Raw genomic sequence first — 20,383 nt, 5'->3', positions numbered from 1 at the left:
ATCTGCATTGGCTACCTTGCCCCCCTTTCCTTTAGACCTCTCAAGTTGAGGGGGGGAGTGTCCAGGGAATCTTTCTACCAATAGCTAGAGAAGAGAATGGAGTGTCCCTCCCCTGTGCAGAGATAATCTCCTTCCAAAGCCTAAAGGCAGAGGGGGTCTGGTGGGAGGAGCGTGGACTTTGGTGTAAGACCTGGGTTCAAATTCCAGCTCTGCCACACACAACTGTGTCACATGGGTATGTCATATAGCCCTGATCCCCAATTTCCTCATCTGGAAGTGGGGCTAATGAAAGAACCAGGCTCAGAACAGGATTAAAGGAAAAGACGGATATAAACAGACTTGATAAATCAGTTGTTCTTACTATTATTTCTCCCCAGCCCAACTGTGAACTCCACCCAGGCAGGGACAGGTCTTGTTCATGTTTCTGTTCCCAGGGTCCTGTCTAGCAAAGGGCCCTTCCTGGAGTTGAAGCTTGATAACTGTTTGTTGACTGCAGCAGTGCTTCCCAGCTCCCAGGCTCCTCCCCACTTCACTCCCTTAAACAGCTAGTCAGTCAACACACATTTCCCAAGTATCCATGGGAGAGGTGGGAATCCTCATTCTTTGCTCCTCCTGTTTTGACATGGAGGAACATCAGCTGCCAGAGCTGCTCAAAGGGGGCTTTATGAGACAAGTCACTTCTTCATTGCACAGGCACACTGTGAGTTATTTAGCATCCCTGGTCCCTGCCCACTAAATGCCAATAGCAGCCCCTAGTCCTTGTGACAAACCTGCCCCCCATACCTCTCTAAAAACCCCTTAGGGGGCAGAGCTGCCCAAAGTGAGGTCCACTGAGCTAGACTAACCCTCAGGCCACCTCTCTCCCCTCCCTTCTGTCCTCTTTTGGGGGATCTGCCACTGCAGAGGATCCACTGCGATCCTCTCCCCTGTCCCAGGGTGGGGACACCTACGATTGTCCTGCTGTACCTGTGCTGAGCGGTAAATCTGCCTAAATCAGGTACAGAACTAGCAAACCCTTTGTGCACAGATGAAAAGCCACATCAGTAATGAAGGGAACATTTTGAACTCCAGTTGTCTGTCTTCTGCATCCATCTCTCAATTGATTCTAGACTCACTTGGGGACAAGCAGTGGGACTTTAGGGTTTCCTAAAACTCCACATGGGGGGCCCACCCTGTGCTTAGTAGCCACTAGGGCACTCTCTCACCTCCCCCTCCTGCTCCCAACAGCCGAACCATCCCAACTCACCTCCCACTAACCAACATTCTCCCAAGGGTGGGCTCAGGGGAATTTCATGGCTCAAAGATTCATATTGTCATTTTCCTTATTTACAAAATCAATAAAAACACACACATGATTCAGAAGGGGTGAGCTCTCAGCAGCCCTCTCCCTCAACCCTGGGCATGGACCCCAGTTCGGGAGCACAGCGTCCACCCAGTCTGTCAGTCTTTGTAACTGACAGAAGACAATTGAGAGCAAGAGACAACTTCTGTGGGCTTGGACCAGGGTAGGGCGTTAAGAAGGTAGGAAAGCAGGGACAGGCGATAAGGAGGGAGGGATATACAGTTCCATAAATAACTAGACAAGTCTGAGCATTTGGGGGTGGGGAGTGGGGGGGCCAGTGGTCTGCAGGGGCCTAAGTGAGAAAGGGAGAAACAGTACTTGGGGCCAAAGTGGATGAGGGAGGAGCTCTGGGCCGCTATTTGCTCCATCTGTAAAACAAGTGGGTTGTCCGAGATGGTGTCGGAGTGTCCTGCCTGCTCGGACATTCTAGGACTCTGTAGAGCCCTGGGGATTGACAGGGGCTAGTAGACGCCCCCAGAGAGGTAGCCAGTGCCCAAGCTGGCTATGTCTGCTCCCCAGGCTGGTACTGGGGTTCTGTGGAGGTAAAGTAGTCCTCTAGGAAGGACTGCAGGTATTCGAAGGTAGGCCTCTCCTCCGGGTCCATACGCCAGGTCTGCTCCATGGCCTCGTACAGGGATGCTGGGCAGCCTGGGAGGCATGGCATGTGGTAGCCGTGCTCCACGTGTTCCAACACTTCCCGGTTATTCATGCCTAGAGGGTGGGGCTCCGTTATTCAGGGGACCCCGACCCTCCCGGAAGCAACCAGGAGGAAGTCCTTCCCCACGCCGATCCACCCTCCCAACCCTGGCAAACCTGGGTAGGGGACTCGGCCCTTGCTGATGAGTTCAGTGAGCAGGATCCCAAAAGACCACACATCTGACTTGATGGTGAATCTGCCAAAGAGAGCAGCCTCTGGGGCTGTCCACTTGATGGGGAACTTGGTTCCTGGAGAGGTTGGGGGAGAAGGGAAAGAAAATGAGGTGGTTCCCTGGGAACAGTTGGATTAAGAGAATGGGGTCTATAGGGATTGGGGACCCTAAGCACAGGGTCTCTGGGCATAGCAGAAAGGAGCTGGCATCTGGCCAGTGCCTAGCATAGTACTGGGCATTTTGCAAACAAGCTGGTGCAGCTACATGCCGTGGTGTCCAGTGAGCCCATAAGTCTCATCATAATAACAGCCAACTCCTGTATAGTGTTGCTATGTGCACTGTTTTAAGTACTTTACATGCATCAACTAATTTAACTCTCTCTCTCACACACACAAAAACGTGGTAAATACTACTATTATCCCCATTTTACAGATGAGGAGAAGGAGGCACAAAATTAAAAAGTGGCTGGGATTCGCACTTAAGCCTTTTGGTTTCAGATCTGTGCTCTTAATCATTCCACTTGTGTTTTCTCTCACTTAAGCATTGCAGCAGGGCCTGACACATTTTGGGTGCTAGGTAAATATCTGTTGACTTACTGTTGTCAGAATATTTTCATTTTGCAAATGAGAAAAGGCAGGCAGCTCATGGTGACTTGTCTAAGGCCACCTGGCTGGTAAGTGACTGAGCTAGGATTTGAACCCAGACTTGCCTCGTCCACTACAACATCAGGAGGGGGTTGTCCTGGATGGTTCCAGGCAGGGGAGGGTTCCCAAGTATGTGGGGCCTCAAAGCAGCCCCTCGGTGCTTCGGGGGCTCTCAGGAGGTGGGGTGAGGTGAGGCACCTTGCCGGGGGTTGTACTCATCGTCCTTGATGAGGCGCGCCAGCCCGAAATCCGCGATCTTGCACACCAGCCGCTCCCCGACCAGGATGTTGGCGGCCCGCAGGTCGCGGTGGATGTAGTTCATGCGCTCCATGTAGGCCATGCCGGCGGCTACCTGGGGGGCCAAGGTGTGGAGAGGTGGGAGTCCATGCCTCTGTGAGCTAGAAGGGGCTTCAGGAGGCATTTGAAACTCGTTTTCCAGAGGGGAGGCTGATGTCCAGAGGCGGGCAGTGTCCTGCCTCTGGTCCCACAGCTGGTACAAGGGGGCAAACCTGCATTTCCAGAGGGAGGCTAGGTGTTTGGGCACAGAGATCTGCGGGTTAATAGGAGGGGGGTGTGTCTTAGAGATAAAGTCTGCTGTCCTGGTTTACCTGGGCTGCCATGTCCACCAGCTGGGGCAGCCTCAAATCCTGGCCCTCCCGGTCCTTGAGGAACTCCAGCAAGCTGCCTGGGGAGAGGAACCCAGAAAATCAGCAGCAAGATCCCGCCCCCAGCTCCAGGCACCGCCCCCTCCCGCTTAGCCCCGCCCCTAACCAGAACCCATCTCCTTTAACACAGCCACGCCCCCCAATCGGACTTCCGCCGGGGTGCCGTGTTCCCTCACACGGACCTCACGTCCCCCTGACCACGCCCCACCCAGACTCCGCCCAAACACAGACCCCCTCTTTCCCCACGCAAGCCCCGCCCATCACCTGACCACACTCCCTTCCTGAGCCCCCGCCCCGCCCTAGACTCCGTCTTGCCTAGCTTGGCCCCACCCCCGCTGCCAGCGTTCACGAGGTCCCATTCAGTCCCGCCCCCACCTGGACTCCGCCGGTTGTCCCTCCTCTCCTCACGACCCGGGTCTCAGCCCCAGCGACACCCAGCGCGACTTCGCCCCAAATCCCGCCCCGCCCAGACTCCGCCTCCTGACCCCGCCCCTCACCGTGGCACATGTACTCGGTTACGATGTAGATGGGCTCCTCCGACACCACGGCGTACAGCTGCACCAGCTTGTCGTGCCGCAGCAGCTTCATGATCTGCGCCTCCTCCAGGAAGGCTTTCGGGGACATGGTGCCCGGCTTCAGCGTCTTCACCGCCACCTTCGTGCAGCCGTTCCACGTGCCTGCCGGGCGGCGGCGGCGCGTCAGGTGACCCGCTCCCCGCGAGCCCTGGCCCTAATCAACCCCCGGTCCCCGGGACCTCCGTACCCAGCCACACGTCCCCGAAGCAGCCGGTGCCCAGCCGGCGCTCGAGCGCGATGGAGCTGCGGCTGATCTCCCAGGCGTCCTTGGCCAAGCCCAGCGTCTGCGGCCTCAGGGTGGTGCAGGCCGCCGTGAGCAGGTGGCACAACCCGTCGTTGACTTCTGGGGCCAGGGGGATGGAAGTTACAGGCTGGCCAGAGTGCCCCCTCCACCCCACCCCCCCAACTCTCCATCATATCCCATCCCCTGTTCTAGACCCGGAGATCAATTCTAAGGAACTCAGCCCCATCTGAGGCTACAGGCCAAGGTGGAAGGTCCACTAAGTCTGCGGACATGATGATTGGTGTCAGGGGAGGGGGTGGCACCAAGGAGGAGGCATGATCCCTGTCAGGATTAGGGGCCTTCCCACAGTAGGTGGCCTCGAGCTGGGTCCTGAAGGATAAGATGGAATTCTGACAGGTGGAAAAGAGGATGGGCATTCCAGGCAAAAGTGGACAGAAGGCCCTCACCCCTCCCTGGAACCTCATCTTTGGCCTACCCAATCAAGTCAGAAGCCTGGGCCTGGCCTCCCACCTTCCTTGGCCCCACACCCAACTCTCCATCAAGTCAGACCTACTCTGCCTCCTACGCAGCTTCAGAATCTTCTGCTTCTTTTTGATTCCACTACCCTGCCTTAATTGGCCACCAGCAGCTCTTGCCTGAACAGTGGTCACAGCCTCCTAATGGGCCCTTCATCCTGCCTTGTCCGTGGTATCTAAACTATACCCAGGAGCCAGAGCATCTCCCCACAGTGCAGACCAGCCTCTGTCACCCGTGCTCAGAGCTGGGTATGGTCTGCAGGGCTGAGTCCTGGTGCCTTGGTGGGCATTCAAGGCCCAGGTATCAGGTGGCCCCACCTAGTTTGCAGCACTGCCCTACAGGTCCTCTTTCCTTGCCCTGGTGCAGCTCTTTCCACCTGGGGTTGGGGACCCACCTCTCTGCTTTAGCACAGTCTCCACGACTCAAAATCTGTATGTCTTGAGTAAGTTACTTACCTTCTCAGTGTCTCAGATGAAGTTGCAATAATGCAACATTTAAAGTGCTTTGAATAGTGCCTCGCACATAGCAAGGGTTCAGTGTGAATTTTTACTCCTATTACTGTCGTCTAGCAGTTTTTATATTGTCTGTTTCCCTGCCCAGACTGTGAGCCCCTTGAGGGAGGGGGTTTCCCCAGATGCCCAAAGCACAAGGACTCAAAAAGTTTTAAAAGATTTAGGCCTTGAGGTGGGAAACTGGCCTATTCCTTGCTCAGAGATTAGGGGGCGCTGTTTGGCATGGACATCCCTGCCTTGCACTTTCCTGTGAATCCCACAGAGCAGGATTCTGGGCTGGGAGCCTGGACTGGTGGCTTCTAGTCCTGGCCCGGCGACTACAGCTTTGGGAGACCCTTCCTTTCTCTGGGCCTCAGTCTCCCCACCTGGCCAGACTGTCAGCTGATTGGTTCAGGTATCTGAAGCCCTGCCAACCCGAGGGCCTGCCCTCACCGACATAGTGCTGGACCAGCTCCTGCACAGAGTCAAACTGGGCCCGCGTGGTGATGTAGTAGCCGCCTGTGTCCAGCTTGCGGATCTTGTAATGCTTCACGTGCTCGCCTTTGGTCTGGTCCCAATCCCGGATGGACAGGGAGTAGGCGCCTGTGGGAGAGGACATCTTAGGGCCTGCTTCCCTCCCTTCCCTCACTCTATGAGCTGGAAAAGGCCCAAAAGGCTGGGGACTCTGAAGTCTGTTGACCCATTCTGGGAACCCAGTCCCAGCCTTAGCTCCTCGCTTTGAACCCTGTCCCAGTTGGGGCTCCACCCCCAAGCTCAGCTTCCCTCTTGGCCCTGACCCAAGCCCCACTCTAATGTCTGGGCCTCCAAGTTGCCCCCTGGGGCCTTGAGTGGGTGCTGCCCCACCTTTGGTGGTCTCGCTCTCCCGAATGAGAAAGGCCCCCCGGGGGTTGCCCGGGGACAGCAGCTGCCTCTCCGCATCCTTCCGACTGATCTTTCCAAAGTACCACCTGTAGGGAAGGGCCGACAGAGATCAGGTACACTGGGTTCAAATCTCAACTGTGCCTCCTAGACAAAGTCACCTCAGAAGCCAAGCCTCAGTTTCCTCACCTGTAAAATGGGACTCACTCACCTGCCTGGCAGCCTGATCCAGAGCATCACAGGGAAGGGGAATGCAAAATGCCTGGCACACAGTTGGTGCCCAATAAAGACAGGCTTCTCCTCTCTACCCTCTGGGTTTTTCTTGTATTTAAATTGCTAGAACAGAACCCCAGTCCAGTGATCTCACTAAGGTGTCATGGGTCCCTCAGCCCATCTCATTTCACCCTTCCATGCACCCATTTTACAGATGAGGAACTGGAGGCTCTGAGAGGGTAAATGGCCTGTCTACAAGGCAAGTTAATGAGGTCTACTAAAATCCTTTGCAGCCCACTCTAGTACTTTTCCCACCACTCCAGGCAATCAATCATTCAGAACCCTCCCCTCACACCCACCTCCCAAATCTTTTCCTCTTTGTCATCCAGAACAACACCCTCTTCCTCTTTTCCTCCTTCCTCTCTTTCTCCTTCCTGCTCCTGTTCATCTCTGACTGCTGCTTTTCTTGACTCTCTAAGTTTTAGTTGTCCTAAGCCTCAACTTCAACCTCAGGCCTCACCACTGCTGCTTTCTCTTGGGGATTCTTTCTGGGACTGTACTGCAGCCCTAAAATAACTGTGCAAGTTGGGCAAGTTGAAGTGACCACAGGCACTCAGATGTCACTTGATCTCTAAATTGGTCCATGACCATCTTGGACAGAATTAAAAGGAGCATAGTTTCCAAATCAGGAAAGGTGGCAGTCCCAGTGAACTCTCCACACAGGGAGTACCAGGCACAGTTTGGGGAGCAGGGGGAGGCATTGGCAAATGAGGTGTCCAGGGGGCAGGGAGGATGGGGAAGGCAGAACTGTTGAAGGACTGTGTAACTAGGATATGTTCCAAAGGTTTCTCAAAGCCACGTGCCCCTACCCCCATCCCCACCCATGACATTAGCTACTTCCTTAATAATTAATATAATAATAACACTAGGCTTTGCACTAATACATATATTTATTCATTTAATTCTCAAAACAATGCTCTGAGGTAGGTACTATTATTATTAACACCCCCCGCCCCCCCTCCTGGTCGTTAGACAGATGAAGAAACGGAGATCCCTGATGGTTAAGCAACTTGCCCAAGGCCTCCCGGCTCTTGAGCTGTGTTGCCAGAATAGGAACCCAAACTGTCTGCTCTAGGGCCTGCATTTATAACCATGACACTTCACTGGGAGCCTCTCAGAGCCTTGTGACACTGCCCCCAAGATGTGGACACAAGCTGAACCCTCCCCCCTCAAACCATTCTCAGCCCTTCTCTCCTCCCTGTCTCCTACCACGCTCCCCGCTCTAAGGCCTCACCCAGCTGAATCTCTGGACCCTGCCCAACTCCCACCCAGCAGCCCCCATCTGCAACTTCTCCCCACCAACCTCTAAACATGACCACATTTCTACTTTCCCCAAAGGAAGCAGTTCTAAGCCCTATCTGGCCATCAACATTCTGTATCTCTCACCTTCCCTTCCCTTGAAAAAGCAAGCACTTCACACTCGAGTCTCCACTTCCTCACCTCCCACTCCCTCCCTGGGCTCTGCTGTCTGCCCTCTGCCCCCAGCCCTCACTGACACGCTCTGAGGGCTTTCTCACCAGGGTCACCCCCACTGCCAAATACAGTGGCCTCTGACACTCCCTCTCATTTCCTGAAACTTCCCCTCCCCCTCTTGGCTTGTTCTGATTGGGCCTCACCTGGTTTTCCTCCTCCTTCTCCAGTCTCCTCCAAGGAAGGACAGCTTTCCCAAAGTTGGGTCCTAGGACCAACATTCTCACTCTTCTCCCTCTTCCTTCACCCAGCTCTGCAGTTTCAATTATCTCCACTCTGATAGGTCCCACATTTCCATCCAGCCCAGATATGCCCTCTGCAAGGGCCACAGCAAACACATAAGGAGACTCAGTGTCAGTTAGGAGAAGGTGCCCCTTCCTCTGGGCTAATTCAAGGGCATGACTTGGCACCCTCATCCCAGGCACAACCTGCCCGACTGCCTTGGCAGCCCGGTCCTCTGCGCTTTGGGTCATATATCTAATTGCTGGCAGCCCCTATACATGGGTGTCCTTGTCCCTGAACCTCAACCCAACAGGTTCCTCCCAAAACATCAAACCTGTACCTGCTCCTGTGTTCCCCACTTTAGCAAATGGCACCGTCACTGACTCAGTTGCCCAAGAAGACTTTGAGTCACCCTTGATTCCTCCCACTGCCAAAAGTCCCATGACAAATCACTCAGCAAAACTTCTCCCATCCTTTCTGTTTCCCATAATGTGTTTGTATGTGAAGATAATTAAGAAAACTTTAATGGGCCTCAGTTTCCTCACCTGTGAAATGGGGAACTAGTAAGATCAATAGCATTGTTGTGAGAATTAGATGAATCAAGTAGGTAAGATACCCATTGTGGTATCTCATGAATAGAAAGGTGCTCTGTGAAGGGTAATTCCCAGCTCCCTTAATAGAATTCCTTCTAAGCAAGCCCCCACTTTACAACTTTACAACTTTTAAACTTCATACATTGTTATCACTGAGAGGCAACATGCATAATGGTTAGCAAATGCAGCCAGACTATGTGGCTTAATGCTAGTTCCATCTACTTAATAGCCATATGAACTTCGGCAGGCTATTTAATCATTTTATGCCTCAGTTTCCTCATTTGTAAAATGGGGTAATAGTTTCTAACTCATTAAATGAGCTAATACGTGAAAGCACGTTGAATAGTGCCCAGAATATAGCACATACTAGATAAGTATTATCTACTCATCTATCTATTATCATCATCTTTTATTCTCACAATGACCTTACAAAATTATAGATAAGGAGACTGAGGCTCAGAGTGGAGCAGAGTCCAGACTCCAGGATCCTATCCTGACCTTCCCCCCCAGCCCCTACTCACTCTTCAGCCTGGATGGAATCCACAGGGGCCACGTAGTTGCTGGGAATGTAGCCAGTTTGTCCAGAGCTGAGGGACCGAGCCTCCCACCAGTCACCTTCCCTGCAGGCACAGAGCAGGGGGCTGGTCAGTGGCACCTGGGCCAAGAAGAGGATTGGAAGGAGATTGGCCCTGCCAACCCCTCACCTTGGACACACACACACACACACACACACACACACACACCAGGGACTTTTGTCTGCTCTGCAGCTGCCCTAGGAGGCCTTTTCCCTGCAAAAGGGAGATGTTTGTGGACATCTGAACCTCCTGGCTTCCTTTTCTAGTTTCTTGGCTGGGCTGGGGTTTAGTGATGCAGTGGACAACAAACTAGGTCACTTCTTCACTGAAAGCCCCCCAGTGGATACACGTTTCCTTTTGAATAAAATCCAGACTCCTCAACATGGCTTAAAAAGCCCTGCAGGATCTGCTCCCACCCACCTCTCCAGCCTCTGCTCTCTCCATCCTGCACCTCACTCTACAACCCACCTAGACTCAACCACTTGGTGGTTTTTAGAAGTCATTATTCATTCTTGTTCTCTCTCTCTTTTTTCTCAACTCTTCCTTCAATATCTAGTCATCTTTGCAGTCTCAGTTTAGAAATCACCTCCTCCAGGAAGCCTGCCCTGGTTCACCACCACCCTGGGGACCATGTTCGGTGACTCTTTCTGCCCACAGTTCCTCGTGCTCCTCCCACTGCCCCCATACTAGCCACTACCCAGCGTTGTTATAGTCATATGTCTGGCTTCCCCTCTAGGCTGGGAGCTTTCTGAGGACAGGGACCAGGTAGGATTCCTCCTCAGGTCCTCCTCCTAACCCAGACCGTGTCCTGGGCTGGGTGGCCTGGTCACTTACGTATTGTTCAGGATGTGGAACTTCTCGCCCTTGGTGAAGGTGAGGTCATCCTCTGTCCGGGCCTCATAGTCATACAAGGCGATGAACAGGGTCACCCCTGTGCCTGTCAGAGTCAGGGCTTCAGCAGGTAGGGCATGGGACAGGGAGTGCCAAGGGGGCTGCACCTGCCGAGTCATCTCCCCAGCCAGGCGCTGTGCCATACCTCTGCTGCAGTGCCCCTGTTCCCAAAGGACTTTGGAGTCTGATGGATTTCTGATTTGGGCCTCACAGTTTGGCCCCCTCCAAGCCCATCCTTCCCACCCTGGGTAGATGACACCCAAGAGGGCAAGAGGGTTCTCTTTACCACTTGCACCTGTCATCTGGATCCCCCTCTCAGCTTGGAGATCCCTGAGAACAGAGCAATGGCTCCCTGCTCAGACTGGGGTTTCTGTGGGCACGGCTATATCTTTTCTCTTAGCCCGTGTGCTCCTGAAGTAGAGCTGAGTCTCCCACTTCATATTGGAGGCTGCTAAGGAGATTGCAACCCCTTCTCCCCAGGTTTTTTGCACAATCCAGGTGCCTCCAGCATCACGCCCCCCCCCCCCATCCCAGCCTTCTCGACTCACCTGAGATGCCCCTGATGGTGCCTCCATCAAGGAAAGCAGGGCTGGTGGGCTGGGAGGTAAAGTTGTTGTAGTTGGGGATGTGGGCAAAGGAGGATACAGGCCAGGCCTGGGTGGGGTCAGGGCCATAGCGATCTGCAGCCCCATAGCCTCTGGAATCTTCTTCCAGGGCAACATTCTCCTTGGGCCCCAGCTCCACCTTCTTGCAGAACACACAGCCCATTCCAGGTGCCCTACTAGAGAATGGAGGCAGGCCTCACTCGGGGGCCCCTGCCAGGTACACCACCCATTCACAGACGTTCACTGAGACCTGTATGTACACACACATATGCATGCACACACACAGAGTGCAGCGGCTCCTCTCGGGCCTGGGGTGAGGAATAAAGGTAGGGCAGGGCCTTAGTGTGTTTGGAGGGGCGAGTATGTGTAACTTCAGTGCCTCTCTTCCATCCGCTTGGGTCTACGTCTCTGTGGCTGGTTCTCTTCAGCAGGATGTTGCTGAGTTTGTATATTTTGTCTCCTATTGCTTTGATCTGCTGTGTTTCTATGACTCCTTCAGTGGGCTTGTGCATGTGTATCTTCTGTGTGTCTCTAAGAATGGGTGAGCTTGCTTGTGGGTGTGTGTCTCGTGTGAATATATGTACAGGCTGTGTGAATGTCTGTGTCTGTGTGAATATGTGTGTATACACGTCTCTGGGCATGTGCATGGTTCTGTATGTGTGCATGTCTGTGAGTGTGTGAATCTGTACATATCTCTGTGTGTGCAGATCCATGTGAGTAGGTGTCTCTGTGTCTGTGTGCATGCCTGTGTGGAGGGTGGGAGCCTGTCTCTGTGTGTGTATCTGTGTATATGTGGGTGTGCAGATCTGTGTGAGTTACATTGCATGTCTCTGTGCATTTACATTGTGTCTCTCTCTGTTTGTGTATTTGCACATCTAGGTATATGTGTGTGTTTGTGTGAAGGCTATGTGCCTGCACCTGGAGATTCCCTGCAGAGGGGGATCAAGGCCATTTCCTGTGGTGGGTCCACCCTCAGGCCTCTCAAGCTGCCTCATTCTGGCTCCCCACTTCCGTTACCTAGCAACGGGGCCTGTGTAGGAGGAGGGGGCTGTGAGGAGCTGTGGGGCCTGGGAAGGCCACCTCCACCCCATTTCCTGACCCTGACAGCCCTCAGCCCCCACTCTCCCGACTCACCCCTCAGGCCCCTACTCCTGGGTCAAAGGGGCAGCTGCATGGTCCTTGGGAGGGGCCAGAAACCTGAGGGAAAGACAGAAGGACATGGAAGACGACGGGCCTGGCCAACTCAGGAAGCCAGAGTTGGCGTGACTCCTGCCTTCACTCTCCTGTCCACCACCCCTGACACACACATTTCACCCTCACATAGGTCACACCACCCACACTGACATCCACCCATCACACTAACACAGTAACACACTCACACCAGCACACAGTCACACTCCAACACTGCCAGCAATCACCTGCATGAGTGAGCTCACCACCGCCACCTCTCACCAACACAAGCCAGCGCTCACTCCAGCCCAAGCTCTGATGCACAGTGGCACCCACATATACACATGCACACTGGGTGCCTCTCAGGCTCACAGACCCATATGCTCACTCATGTTTTTGTGGGTTAGAGGCAGCTCTGATTGGATTTCTAGCAAGCCACACTCAGCTAGTTTATGGACCCCCAGTTACCATCTCCTAAAAACAAGCCCCGCCTCTGGACCCTGCCTCATCTTGCAGCCTAGACTGGGAAAACCCCGGCAGCCTCAGGGGGCTCCTACCCCCAGAGCTCCACTCCTGTCCCCACACGGGGGCCACTGGAGGGCCCCCCAGATGAGCCAAGCCTTTCCCGGAAGCTGTGTCTTTTGAGTGCCAGGGCAGGCTGGTCATTGAGCAAGGGTTCCCCACCCCCTGCCAGAAACTGCCATTGCAACACTCAGAGAGGAACTAGCTGGGGAGAGGGCTCGGTTTCCTAAGATGTGAGAGGAATGGAGAGTTTTTGGGGTGGGGCCAACCCAGTGAACCCTGCTTTCCCCTGGACGGGCCTAAGGGCCCTGGGGACAAGGGCCCCTGCCTTGCCTCCCTGTACTCCCAAGTCCAGTTCCCCTTATGGATATCCTCCTCTTTCTGGGTTCCTGCCCCTCTTACCCAATGCCACTCACCTCTTCCAGGAAGCCTTCCTAGATCCATTAGGTCTAGTTGCCTGGCCAATGGCTCTGTCAGATCAGTGCCCTGCCCCCCACCCTAGCCCCACCAGCTCTGCTCACCTCTCACCCTTCACTGTAACTGTTCTCCCATGTATATATGTGTGGGGTAGGGGGAGGATACCACCCATATGGTGAACCGAACTCTGAGGCAGGCTGTGGTGAGAGGCCTGCCTAAAATAGCCCCTGTTCACCAGGCCATTGCTGAGATCTTCACCCCAAGATCCATCCCTCTCCTCGGGGCAAAACCACTAAGTCTGAAGGTGATGGGGAGAGCTGACAATGGCCAGCAGAAGGGATAGAGGTGGGGAGGGGGCACTGAGGGCCCAGCTGAAGGGAAGTCAGGGACTGGTGAAAGGAGAGATGGGGTTAAGGACTCAAGAGTCCCAGGGTGAGAAAGGAGGTCTTCTCACAGAGCAACACACATACATCTCCAAACAGCACACGTGCCTTCACCCAGCTCCATACAGCCTTCCCCAAACATTCTTGGACACACATATTACCTCACTACACACAGCCCCTCACATACAGAGACTTCAAGCTGCTCTGTATAGATTCACAGACACATCTTCAAGTATACCCATGCCCCAGACACGCACCTCCAGCCCTCATCCATCTGCACATCGACACACACACAGAGACACACACCCAGCCTCTCTACAAGAACAGCAGATACAGAATTTATAGCACATACTATCTGCCAGGTACTGCATGGGGCATATATTACATATAGTACATCATTTTATCCTCACAACAACCCTATAAGGTAAGTAGCATTGAAGAGGAAACTGAGGCACAGAGAGGTTTAGAAACTTGCCCAAGGTCACACCGATGATGTATCCTGGCATTTGGCTCCCGAGTCTGAGCTCTCAACCACTTCTCTCCACTGCCTGCCACAGACAGAGACAGTTACAGCCATTCCTGCAAGTATGCAGAGATGCAGAGTCCCCTCAGGGGGACACACAAGGATATCCAGCCCTTCCCCCAGACACAGGCTGGCTCGGAGCTCCCCTCTGTATGATACAAACTTATACAACCTCTCCACACACACAGCTATGATGTTTTTGCTTCCAATAATACCCAAGTACATGTTTCTACATCAGTGGACTTCTGCCTGCCCTCGAACTGGGGGTGAGGGTAGGGGTGGGGGTGGGGCCAGAGACTGTCAGCCTCAGAAAAGGAGGCAGGGAGCTCTGTGGGCCGAGGGAGAGCCCTAGCAGGGCTGGCAGCCAATCAGGAGCCCACCGCCAGCAGGCAGAGGGGGGCAGCGCTCAGGGCTACAGCACCCCCAGGCTTGATGGGCACCAAAGCCCTGGGGTGGGCCTGGCTCTCTGGGGACCAGCCATGCTGAAGGGGTCAGGGGATGTGGGATGATAGTGTAGGGGGCAGGTTCTGGCATTTGCATGGCCCGGGACAGTGAGGGGTCCACGCTGAAAGGGCCCACGCTCACGTGGCTCTGTCAGGAGAGAGCCTTGCAGACTGACAGAAAAAGAAGAGGCAGAGAGAGAAACAGACAGATATTGAAAGATAGTGACAAAGAGAAAGAGATTCAGAGAGCCAGAGAGCCCAAAGGAAGAGACAGAGAGACAGTATGGCGTGTATTGGCTCTAAAAAAAAAAGCCCTGTAACATTTGCTGATTTCTGTGGAGTAAACATTCCCACCATGGCTGATTCTGAACTATTCAATGGCTTCTTCACTGAGTGCTGGCCTGGGAGGAGACGAGCAGAATCAGCTCCCCTGAGCCAACTCGACGCCAGCACACCTGCCAGAAACAGCGACGAAGAGAAAGACAGCAACAGAGAGACGTGAGAGGTAGAGAGAAAGGCTGAGATAAGGAGAGTTGGAGACAAGAGCTAAAGGGAAAAAAAGAGAGAGAGAGAGTGAGTGACAGCGAGCAAGCAGGTTGGGTGCTCTCTGCTCAACCACCTGAGGGAAAATAGCCCCCAGAACTCGACCTCCTCTCCTTGCTCAATCCCAGCCACTCATCATCAGTTCTTTGGAGTGAAATTTGATTTCCTAGAAGTCTGGGTGGTAATATCTATAAGTAAAAACATGCTAATTGAGTGAAATAAGCCAGACACAAAAGACAAATAGTGTATGATCTCACTGATATGAAAAAATTAGAATAAGTAAATTCATAGAGTCAGAAACTAGAATAGGGGTTACCAGGGGCTGGGTTGGAGGTAGGGAATGGGGAGTTAATGCTTAAGTTGTAGGGTGTTTCCATCTGAAGTGATGGAAGAGTTTTGATAATGGTTGGTGGTGATGGTGGCACAACATTGTGAATGTCATTTACAGCACTGAGTTATATATTTAAATGTGGTTAAAGGGGAAATTTTAAGTTGAATATATATTAGTAGAATAAAAATTTAAAAATAAAACCATATGACTATACAACACCAACAGGGAACCCTAATGTAAACCATGGACTATAATTAATAGTACAATTATATTACTATTCTTTCACCAATTATAACAAGTGTACCACACTAATGCAAGGTCTTAAGAATGGGGGGGGGTATATGGCAACTCTATTTTCTGCATGTTTCCATAAACCTACAACTTCTCTAATTAAAAAATGCTAATTTATTAAACACCTACTCAGTGCCTGGTATTGTACCAAGCAATTCCCATGCTTGGTGTCAGTTAACAATTTTAGGAAGTGGGTTTATTATTACCTCCATTTTCAGATGAGGGAACTCAGGCATGGAGAAATTAAGTACCTTGCCCAAGATTACATAGTGAGTAAAGGAAGACTAAAACGCAACCCCGATCAATTTGGCTCTAAAGCCCACCTCGAGCACTGTTCTATTTTGCATTCCTAGTAGAAGCAATAATGTCTGTTCTTCTATTCCTTAATGAGCACCTACTGTCTGCCAAGTCCTATGCTACATGCTCTTTGTACACAAATTCCCTAAATCCTCATTACAGCCCAAAGAGGGAAGCGACTTGCCCAGGGTCTCACAGGCAATCACTGATTTTTATAGTCCTAGAATATGAACCCAGGTGTCTCTTTCCTCAAAGCTGAACTTGGCTGCAGAAAGGGAGCAGCTCTGAGTGACCCCAAGGGTTCTGGGCACCGTAGAGATTTGGGTCTGGTTTATGAATATGTCTCTTGAACATCTGGTTGACAAGGAGTCAGCTCCCAGGGCCCATCAGGGTCAAAAGCAGGTTGTAGGTGTGCAGAGTGAGACCCAGCCCTGGACCACTGTGCCACACCCTTCAACTTCTCCCCCTGTGCAGCCCTGCTCCAGCTCTGTTCTTTATTAGCTCCAAGAACTTGGACAAATGGCATAAGCCCTCCAAGCCTCACTTTTTGCACATGTACCTTTTGTGCAGAGTTTTTGGGAGGGCTTGATGAGATGAGGTTCTTGCCCAGTGTGCAGTGGCCAAGCAAGGCTGAGAATTACAAGCAGCACAGCTAGAATGGCCCCCCTGGGCCCATCCATCAGTCCACCCCATTGCGTGTGTATGTTTGTGTTGGGGGGAGTGACTTGCCCAAGGTTACACAGCCAGACAGGAGATTCAAAGCCAGGACAGTTAACTCAGGTCCAGAGTTGCTCCCAGCACCATGGCTGTGTTCTCCGAAGCCTGTGTTCTCCCTGACTGGTGAATGTCACACTTGCTACCCAGCCTCTGGCCAACTGAACGTGCCACTCCTGCCATATGGCGGCTGGCCACCCAGTAGGGAACCTGCTTGCCATCACCCAAGCGTGGGGCCCTACCCTATCCCTGGAGATACGAGCTCAGGCCCATCCATCCTTTCACGAGGTCCACATTTTCCGAAGCCATGTGGGGGCTTTAATGTATCTTTGGGATCTGAAGACAGATTTGGGCTCATATTCTACCCTGCCTGCCAACTAGCTTGAGATCTTGGGCAAGGCACTTCCCTGCTCTCAGATGCAGTTTCTTTGCCCGTAAAATAGGAATACACATCTTTACCTCGTGAGCTTGCTTTTGAGCATTAAGTGCGGTCAAGCCCCTGACATCACCAGGCACAGAGATGCTCAATGAACTTTTACTTCCCTTCCTTTCCCTAAGGAAGTCCCCTCCAGGGCAGGGAGGAGGGGGAGGCCTATGGGACAGGGCTGAGAAGAAAGAGAAGTTCCCAGGGTGTGGTGGGGAGGGCTGAGTTGGCCCAGCTGCCTGGGGGATTTCACCAAAAGGGAACTGGGACTTGGGGCAGTGGCAGGAAACCACCATCCTGCAAGAGTTCCGGCTTCTCCTCGGGGTTCTGGGCTGGTCAGGAGGCAGGCCAGGGCTGGAGGGGCAGGAAGCAAGTCTAAGGTCTGCAGGCCACCCCCAGTCCCACCGTGCCCCACCAATCACTAAGACCTCACCTCCTGATCAAGGATCTTCTCACTGACATCCTCTACCCCTCACTGAACCCCAGGCCCTTACTGAACCCCTATCCCCCTTACCGAGGCCCCCACTTCTCGTTGAACCTCCATCTCCTACTGAACACCACCTTTTCTGGAGGTCTCATGATCCCAGCCCTGAACTCCCAGGGGCCCTAGCAGAAGAGCCCCAGTGTGACTTTACTACCCTAATGGGGCCAGGTGTGTGTGATGGCGGTGGGGGATGGGGGTGGCATATATGTGCCACAACTAGCTCTTCGCTCCACATGGTTCTGAAGGTACCAGCTGAGCTTTCTCCACTTGGGGGACAGTGGTTTCCCATCTGTCTCTGAAAACCCACCAGCCTCTAAAACAGGAGTCTTCAGCTCCCACCTGGCCTGGGACTCAGGGTTCCCAGGAGCTGGGAGACTTGGATGGTCTAGGGAAGCTGAGGAGATGCGTTTAGATTCCACTGTGTGGCCAGACAGGGAGTCCTAGTGCCAGTCTTGGGAGGGGAGGCATCCTGCCTCTCCCACCTGAAGTCAGCCCAGTCTGCTCTGTTCAGAAAGGGCCCTGGCTCCTCCTTCCCCAATTCTGGGGTCTCCTACCCAGCCCCCCAGGGTCTGACCACTTCCTTTGCCACATGGGGCCCCAGGTGGCTGCAGTGAACTCCCAAACACCCACACAGGCTCATGCTCATTTGCTCAAAGCTCAAATCAAATTCACACTCTCACACCCTTGCTGGCAGCCTCCCGCCCACTGGAAAGCAGGACAGCACTGAAACACAGAGCCCCCTCTGCCCACTCCCATGTCCACCCACACCCCTCTCCAGAGGGCTATGTGCGACTTGGCAGGGATGAGGTGGGGACTCCTTCGTCACACCAGCAACAAGAGGCCCTGGAGTCCAGTCCCAACTGCTGGCCTTGTCAGCCATTGCCTCCCAAATCTCCACCTTCCCAGCTGCAACGTGGGAACAGAGCCTTGCTGTCCCATCCACCACCACAGACAGAAGGGCATCAAGGGCCACAGGATCCCTGAGAGACATCACTGAGGGGGTGGCCAGCTGGGTGTGGGGGCAGATCTCACACCCAGTGACCTCCCCAGTGTGGGCCCTCCACAAATCCACAGACGTTTATTTATTTATCAGACACCAACTGCCTGCTGGTGCCTGGAGGTCCTGTCAGTGAGACTCAGGCTTCCGGGCCCTCTCTGTGCTGTCAAGAAGGCACAGGAAAGGCTAGCTGGGTCAGTGAGAGCCTTCAAGCCCTCCAGGAAACTGCACAAGCTGCTTTCTGCACCTGATTCGCGTGAATTCGGGGGTAGGGGGTAGCGGCAGGGATAATTTCTCCTCACTGTTCAGATGAGGAAAGTGAGGCCCAGAGAAGCCCCATAACTTGTCCAAAGTCACATAGCAATTAAGGGCCGGGTCTGGCTAAGAATTCAGGCCTCTGCGATTGCAGATTCCCTGCCGCAGGGTCCCTGCACACCGCGCGTCGCCGCCTCACCCCTCCGTCGGGCGGCAGGCCCCTCACCGGGGACCCAGAAGCCGGGAGGTGATGAGAAGCCAAGGGGGCTGCGCCAACTGGGAGACCAGCTTTCGCCCAGGGCCGGGCTGTGCCTCGCCTCCCTGCTGTTGCCATGGAGACAGCCCCTCCGGGCAATCGCCGTCAAAGGCAGGATTTCCGTCGGGGCGGCCAGCAATTCCCGGATCCCGAGGGGAGCGCGGACCCAGACCGCCATTGCGGGAGGGGAGGGGGACCCGAGAGGCCTGTCCGGGCTGAGGGCGGGGACTTCCCCAGGAAGCGGGGACCCACGCCTCTGGAGCCCGGAGGATCTCCCGGCTGTCCCGGGCCCTCCCGCCAGGGCGGGGAGGGGAGTCTGGGGGTGGGGGAGCCTCGTCCGTGGCCCCCGGTCCTCCTCGCTCGGCTCCAGGCTGCAGCCCGGGCTTCTGGCACTTCGCGATAGGGGACCTCCTGGACCCCCACAGTTGGCGCCATACAGTCTGACTCCCCCAGAAATGGTTCTCCTTGACCCCTCTTTCCTGCAAACTGCCTCACCTGATCCTCCCAGTCCCCCCACCTAGCTCCCCTTCCCTGGACCCCTCAGTTTCGCCCCAATCTTTCTCTCAAGGTGCCCTGAATTCTCCTCCACACCATTTTTGGGGTCCCCTTAGTCCCTATCCCCCGACTCTCTTAGCCCCCTTTCCAATTTCGATCAAACTCACTCTACAGGTCCCCCTCCGTTTTCCACACCGGACCTTTTTTTTTGGGGGGGGGGTGTCTCTTAGTCCGCTTTGCTCAGTCTCCCTCAGCCCCCTCCCCAGATTTTATCCAGTCTCACTCTCCAGGTCTCCTTAGATCCCTTTCGGAGTGGCGCCCCTTGCTCCCGCTCTCCTCAGCTCTCTTCCCCGGGTTGTCTCAGGCTTCCTCCCCCCGCAGCCCCCTCTGCCCGGGCCGGGGCGGGCCGGGGGCGGGGCACGGCGCTGCTCATCCCGGCCCCCCACCTGCCTACCTGTGCGCGACCCCGGGGCGATCCAGCGGGGCTCCCAGCAGCAGCGAGCGCCGACTCGCGGGGGGGTGCGGACTGGGGTCCCGCTCGCCTCCGCTGGCCGCCGGCTCTGGGCTGGGAGGAGGAAGCCGCCTCGGACTTCTCTTGCCGCGGTGGAGGCGGCGGCGGGGAGGACTCTCAGTCACGCCCCAGCCCCGACCCAGCCCCGACCCGGCTGCCCGCAGGGGGGAGGGCCCTCAAATCCCTGCCCGCCCCCATTCCCACCCCCACCCCCGGGTTACGGGGGATCGGCCCTCCCAGTCCTCTCCCTGCACCCCAGCCCTGTCCCTCAACTGAGCCCCAGCACCGCCTTCTCAAAGGCCCCCTCCAAGGTGGCCAAAGCACCTGCTTTCCTAGAAACATTGAATTTGAGGTTAGGAAGCACTTTTCTCTATCACTGAACCCAGTGCCCTCTCTGCCCCTTTTACAGCTGGGAAAACTGAAGCCCAGGTAGAGACAGTTCCTACCCAAGTTTTCACAGCCAGTTGACCTCA

At 54.4% G+C, this 20,383-nt stretch overlaps 1 protein-coding gene across 4 annotated transcripts; it reads right to left on the bottom strand.

Annotated features, from left to right (window-relative positions):
* Positions 1-1,288: 1,288 nt before the first annotated feature.
* On the bottom strand, positions 1,289-19,996 carry FGR (FGR proto-oncogene, Src family tyrosine kinase). 4 transcript variants are annotated; one of them, XM_037828022.1, is made up of 13 exons: positions 19,854-19,996; positions 11,989-12,051; positions 10,798-11,030; positions 10,193-10,295; positions 9,305-9,403; positions 6,211-6,314; positions 5,800-5,949; positions 4,283-4,438; positions 4,018-4,197; positions 3,464-3,540; positions 3,054-3,207; positions 2,156-2,287; positions 1,289-2,053 (listed from the first exon to the last, which is right to left on the bottom strand). In XM_037828022.1, the coding sequence occupies exons 3-13, from the start codon at positions 11,015-11,017 to the stop codon at positions 1,845-1,847; spliced, it is 1,584 nt and encodes a 527-aa protein (XP_037683950.1). In that variant the 5' UTR covers positions 11,018-11,030; positions 11,989-12,051; positions 19,854-19,996; the 3' UTR covers positions 1,289-1,844. The 4 variants fall into 4 exon arrangements, with proteins under 4 accessions (XP_037683950.1, XP_037683951.1, XP_037683949.1 ...); XM_037828023.1 differs by lacking the exon at positions 11,989-12,051 and having other exon boundaries at positions 19,854-19,975; XM_037828021.1 differs by lacking the exons at positions 10,798-11,030; positions 11,989-12,051; positions 19,854-19,996 and having other exon boundaries at positions 4,283-4,435; positions 10,193-10,778.
* Positions 19,997-20,383: the final 387 nt, after the last annotated feature.

The sequence above is a fragment of the Choloepus didactylus genome, chromosome 2, assembly GCF_015220235.1.
Source record: "Choloepus didactylus isolate mChoDid1 chromosome 2, mChoDid1.pri, whole genome shotgun sequence".
NCBI classification, from domain to species: Eukaryota; Metazoa; Chordata; class Mammalia; order Pilosa; family Megalonychidae; genus Choloepus; species Choloepus didactylus.
Note: the sequence above shows the minus strand (reverse complement) of the source record. Positions and strands in the feature narration are given on the sequence as shown.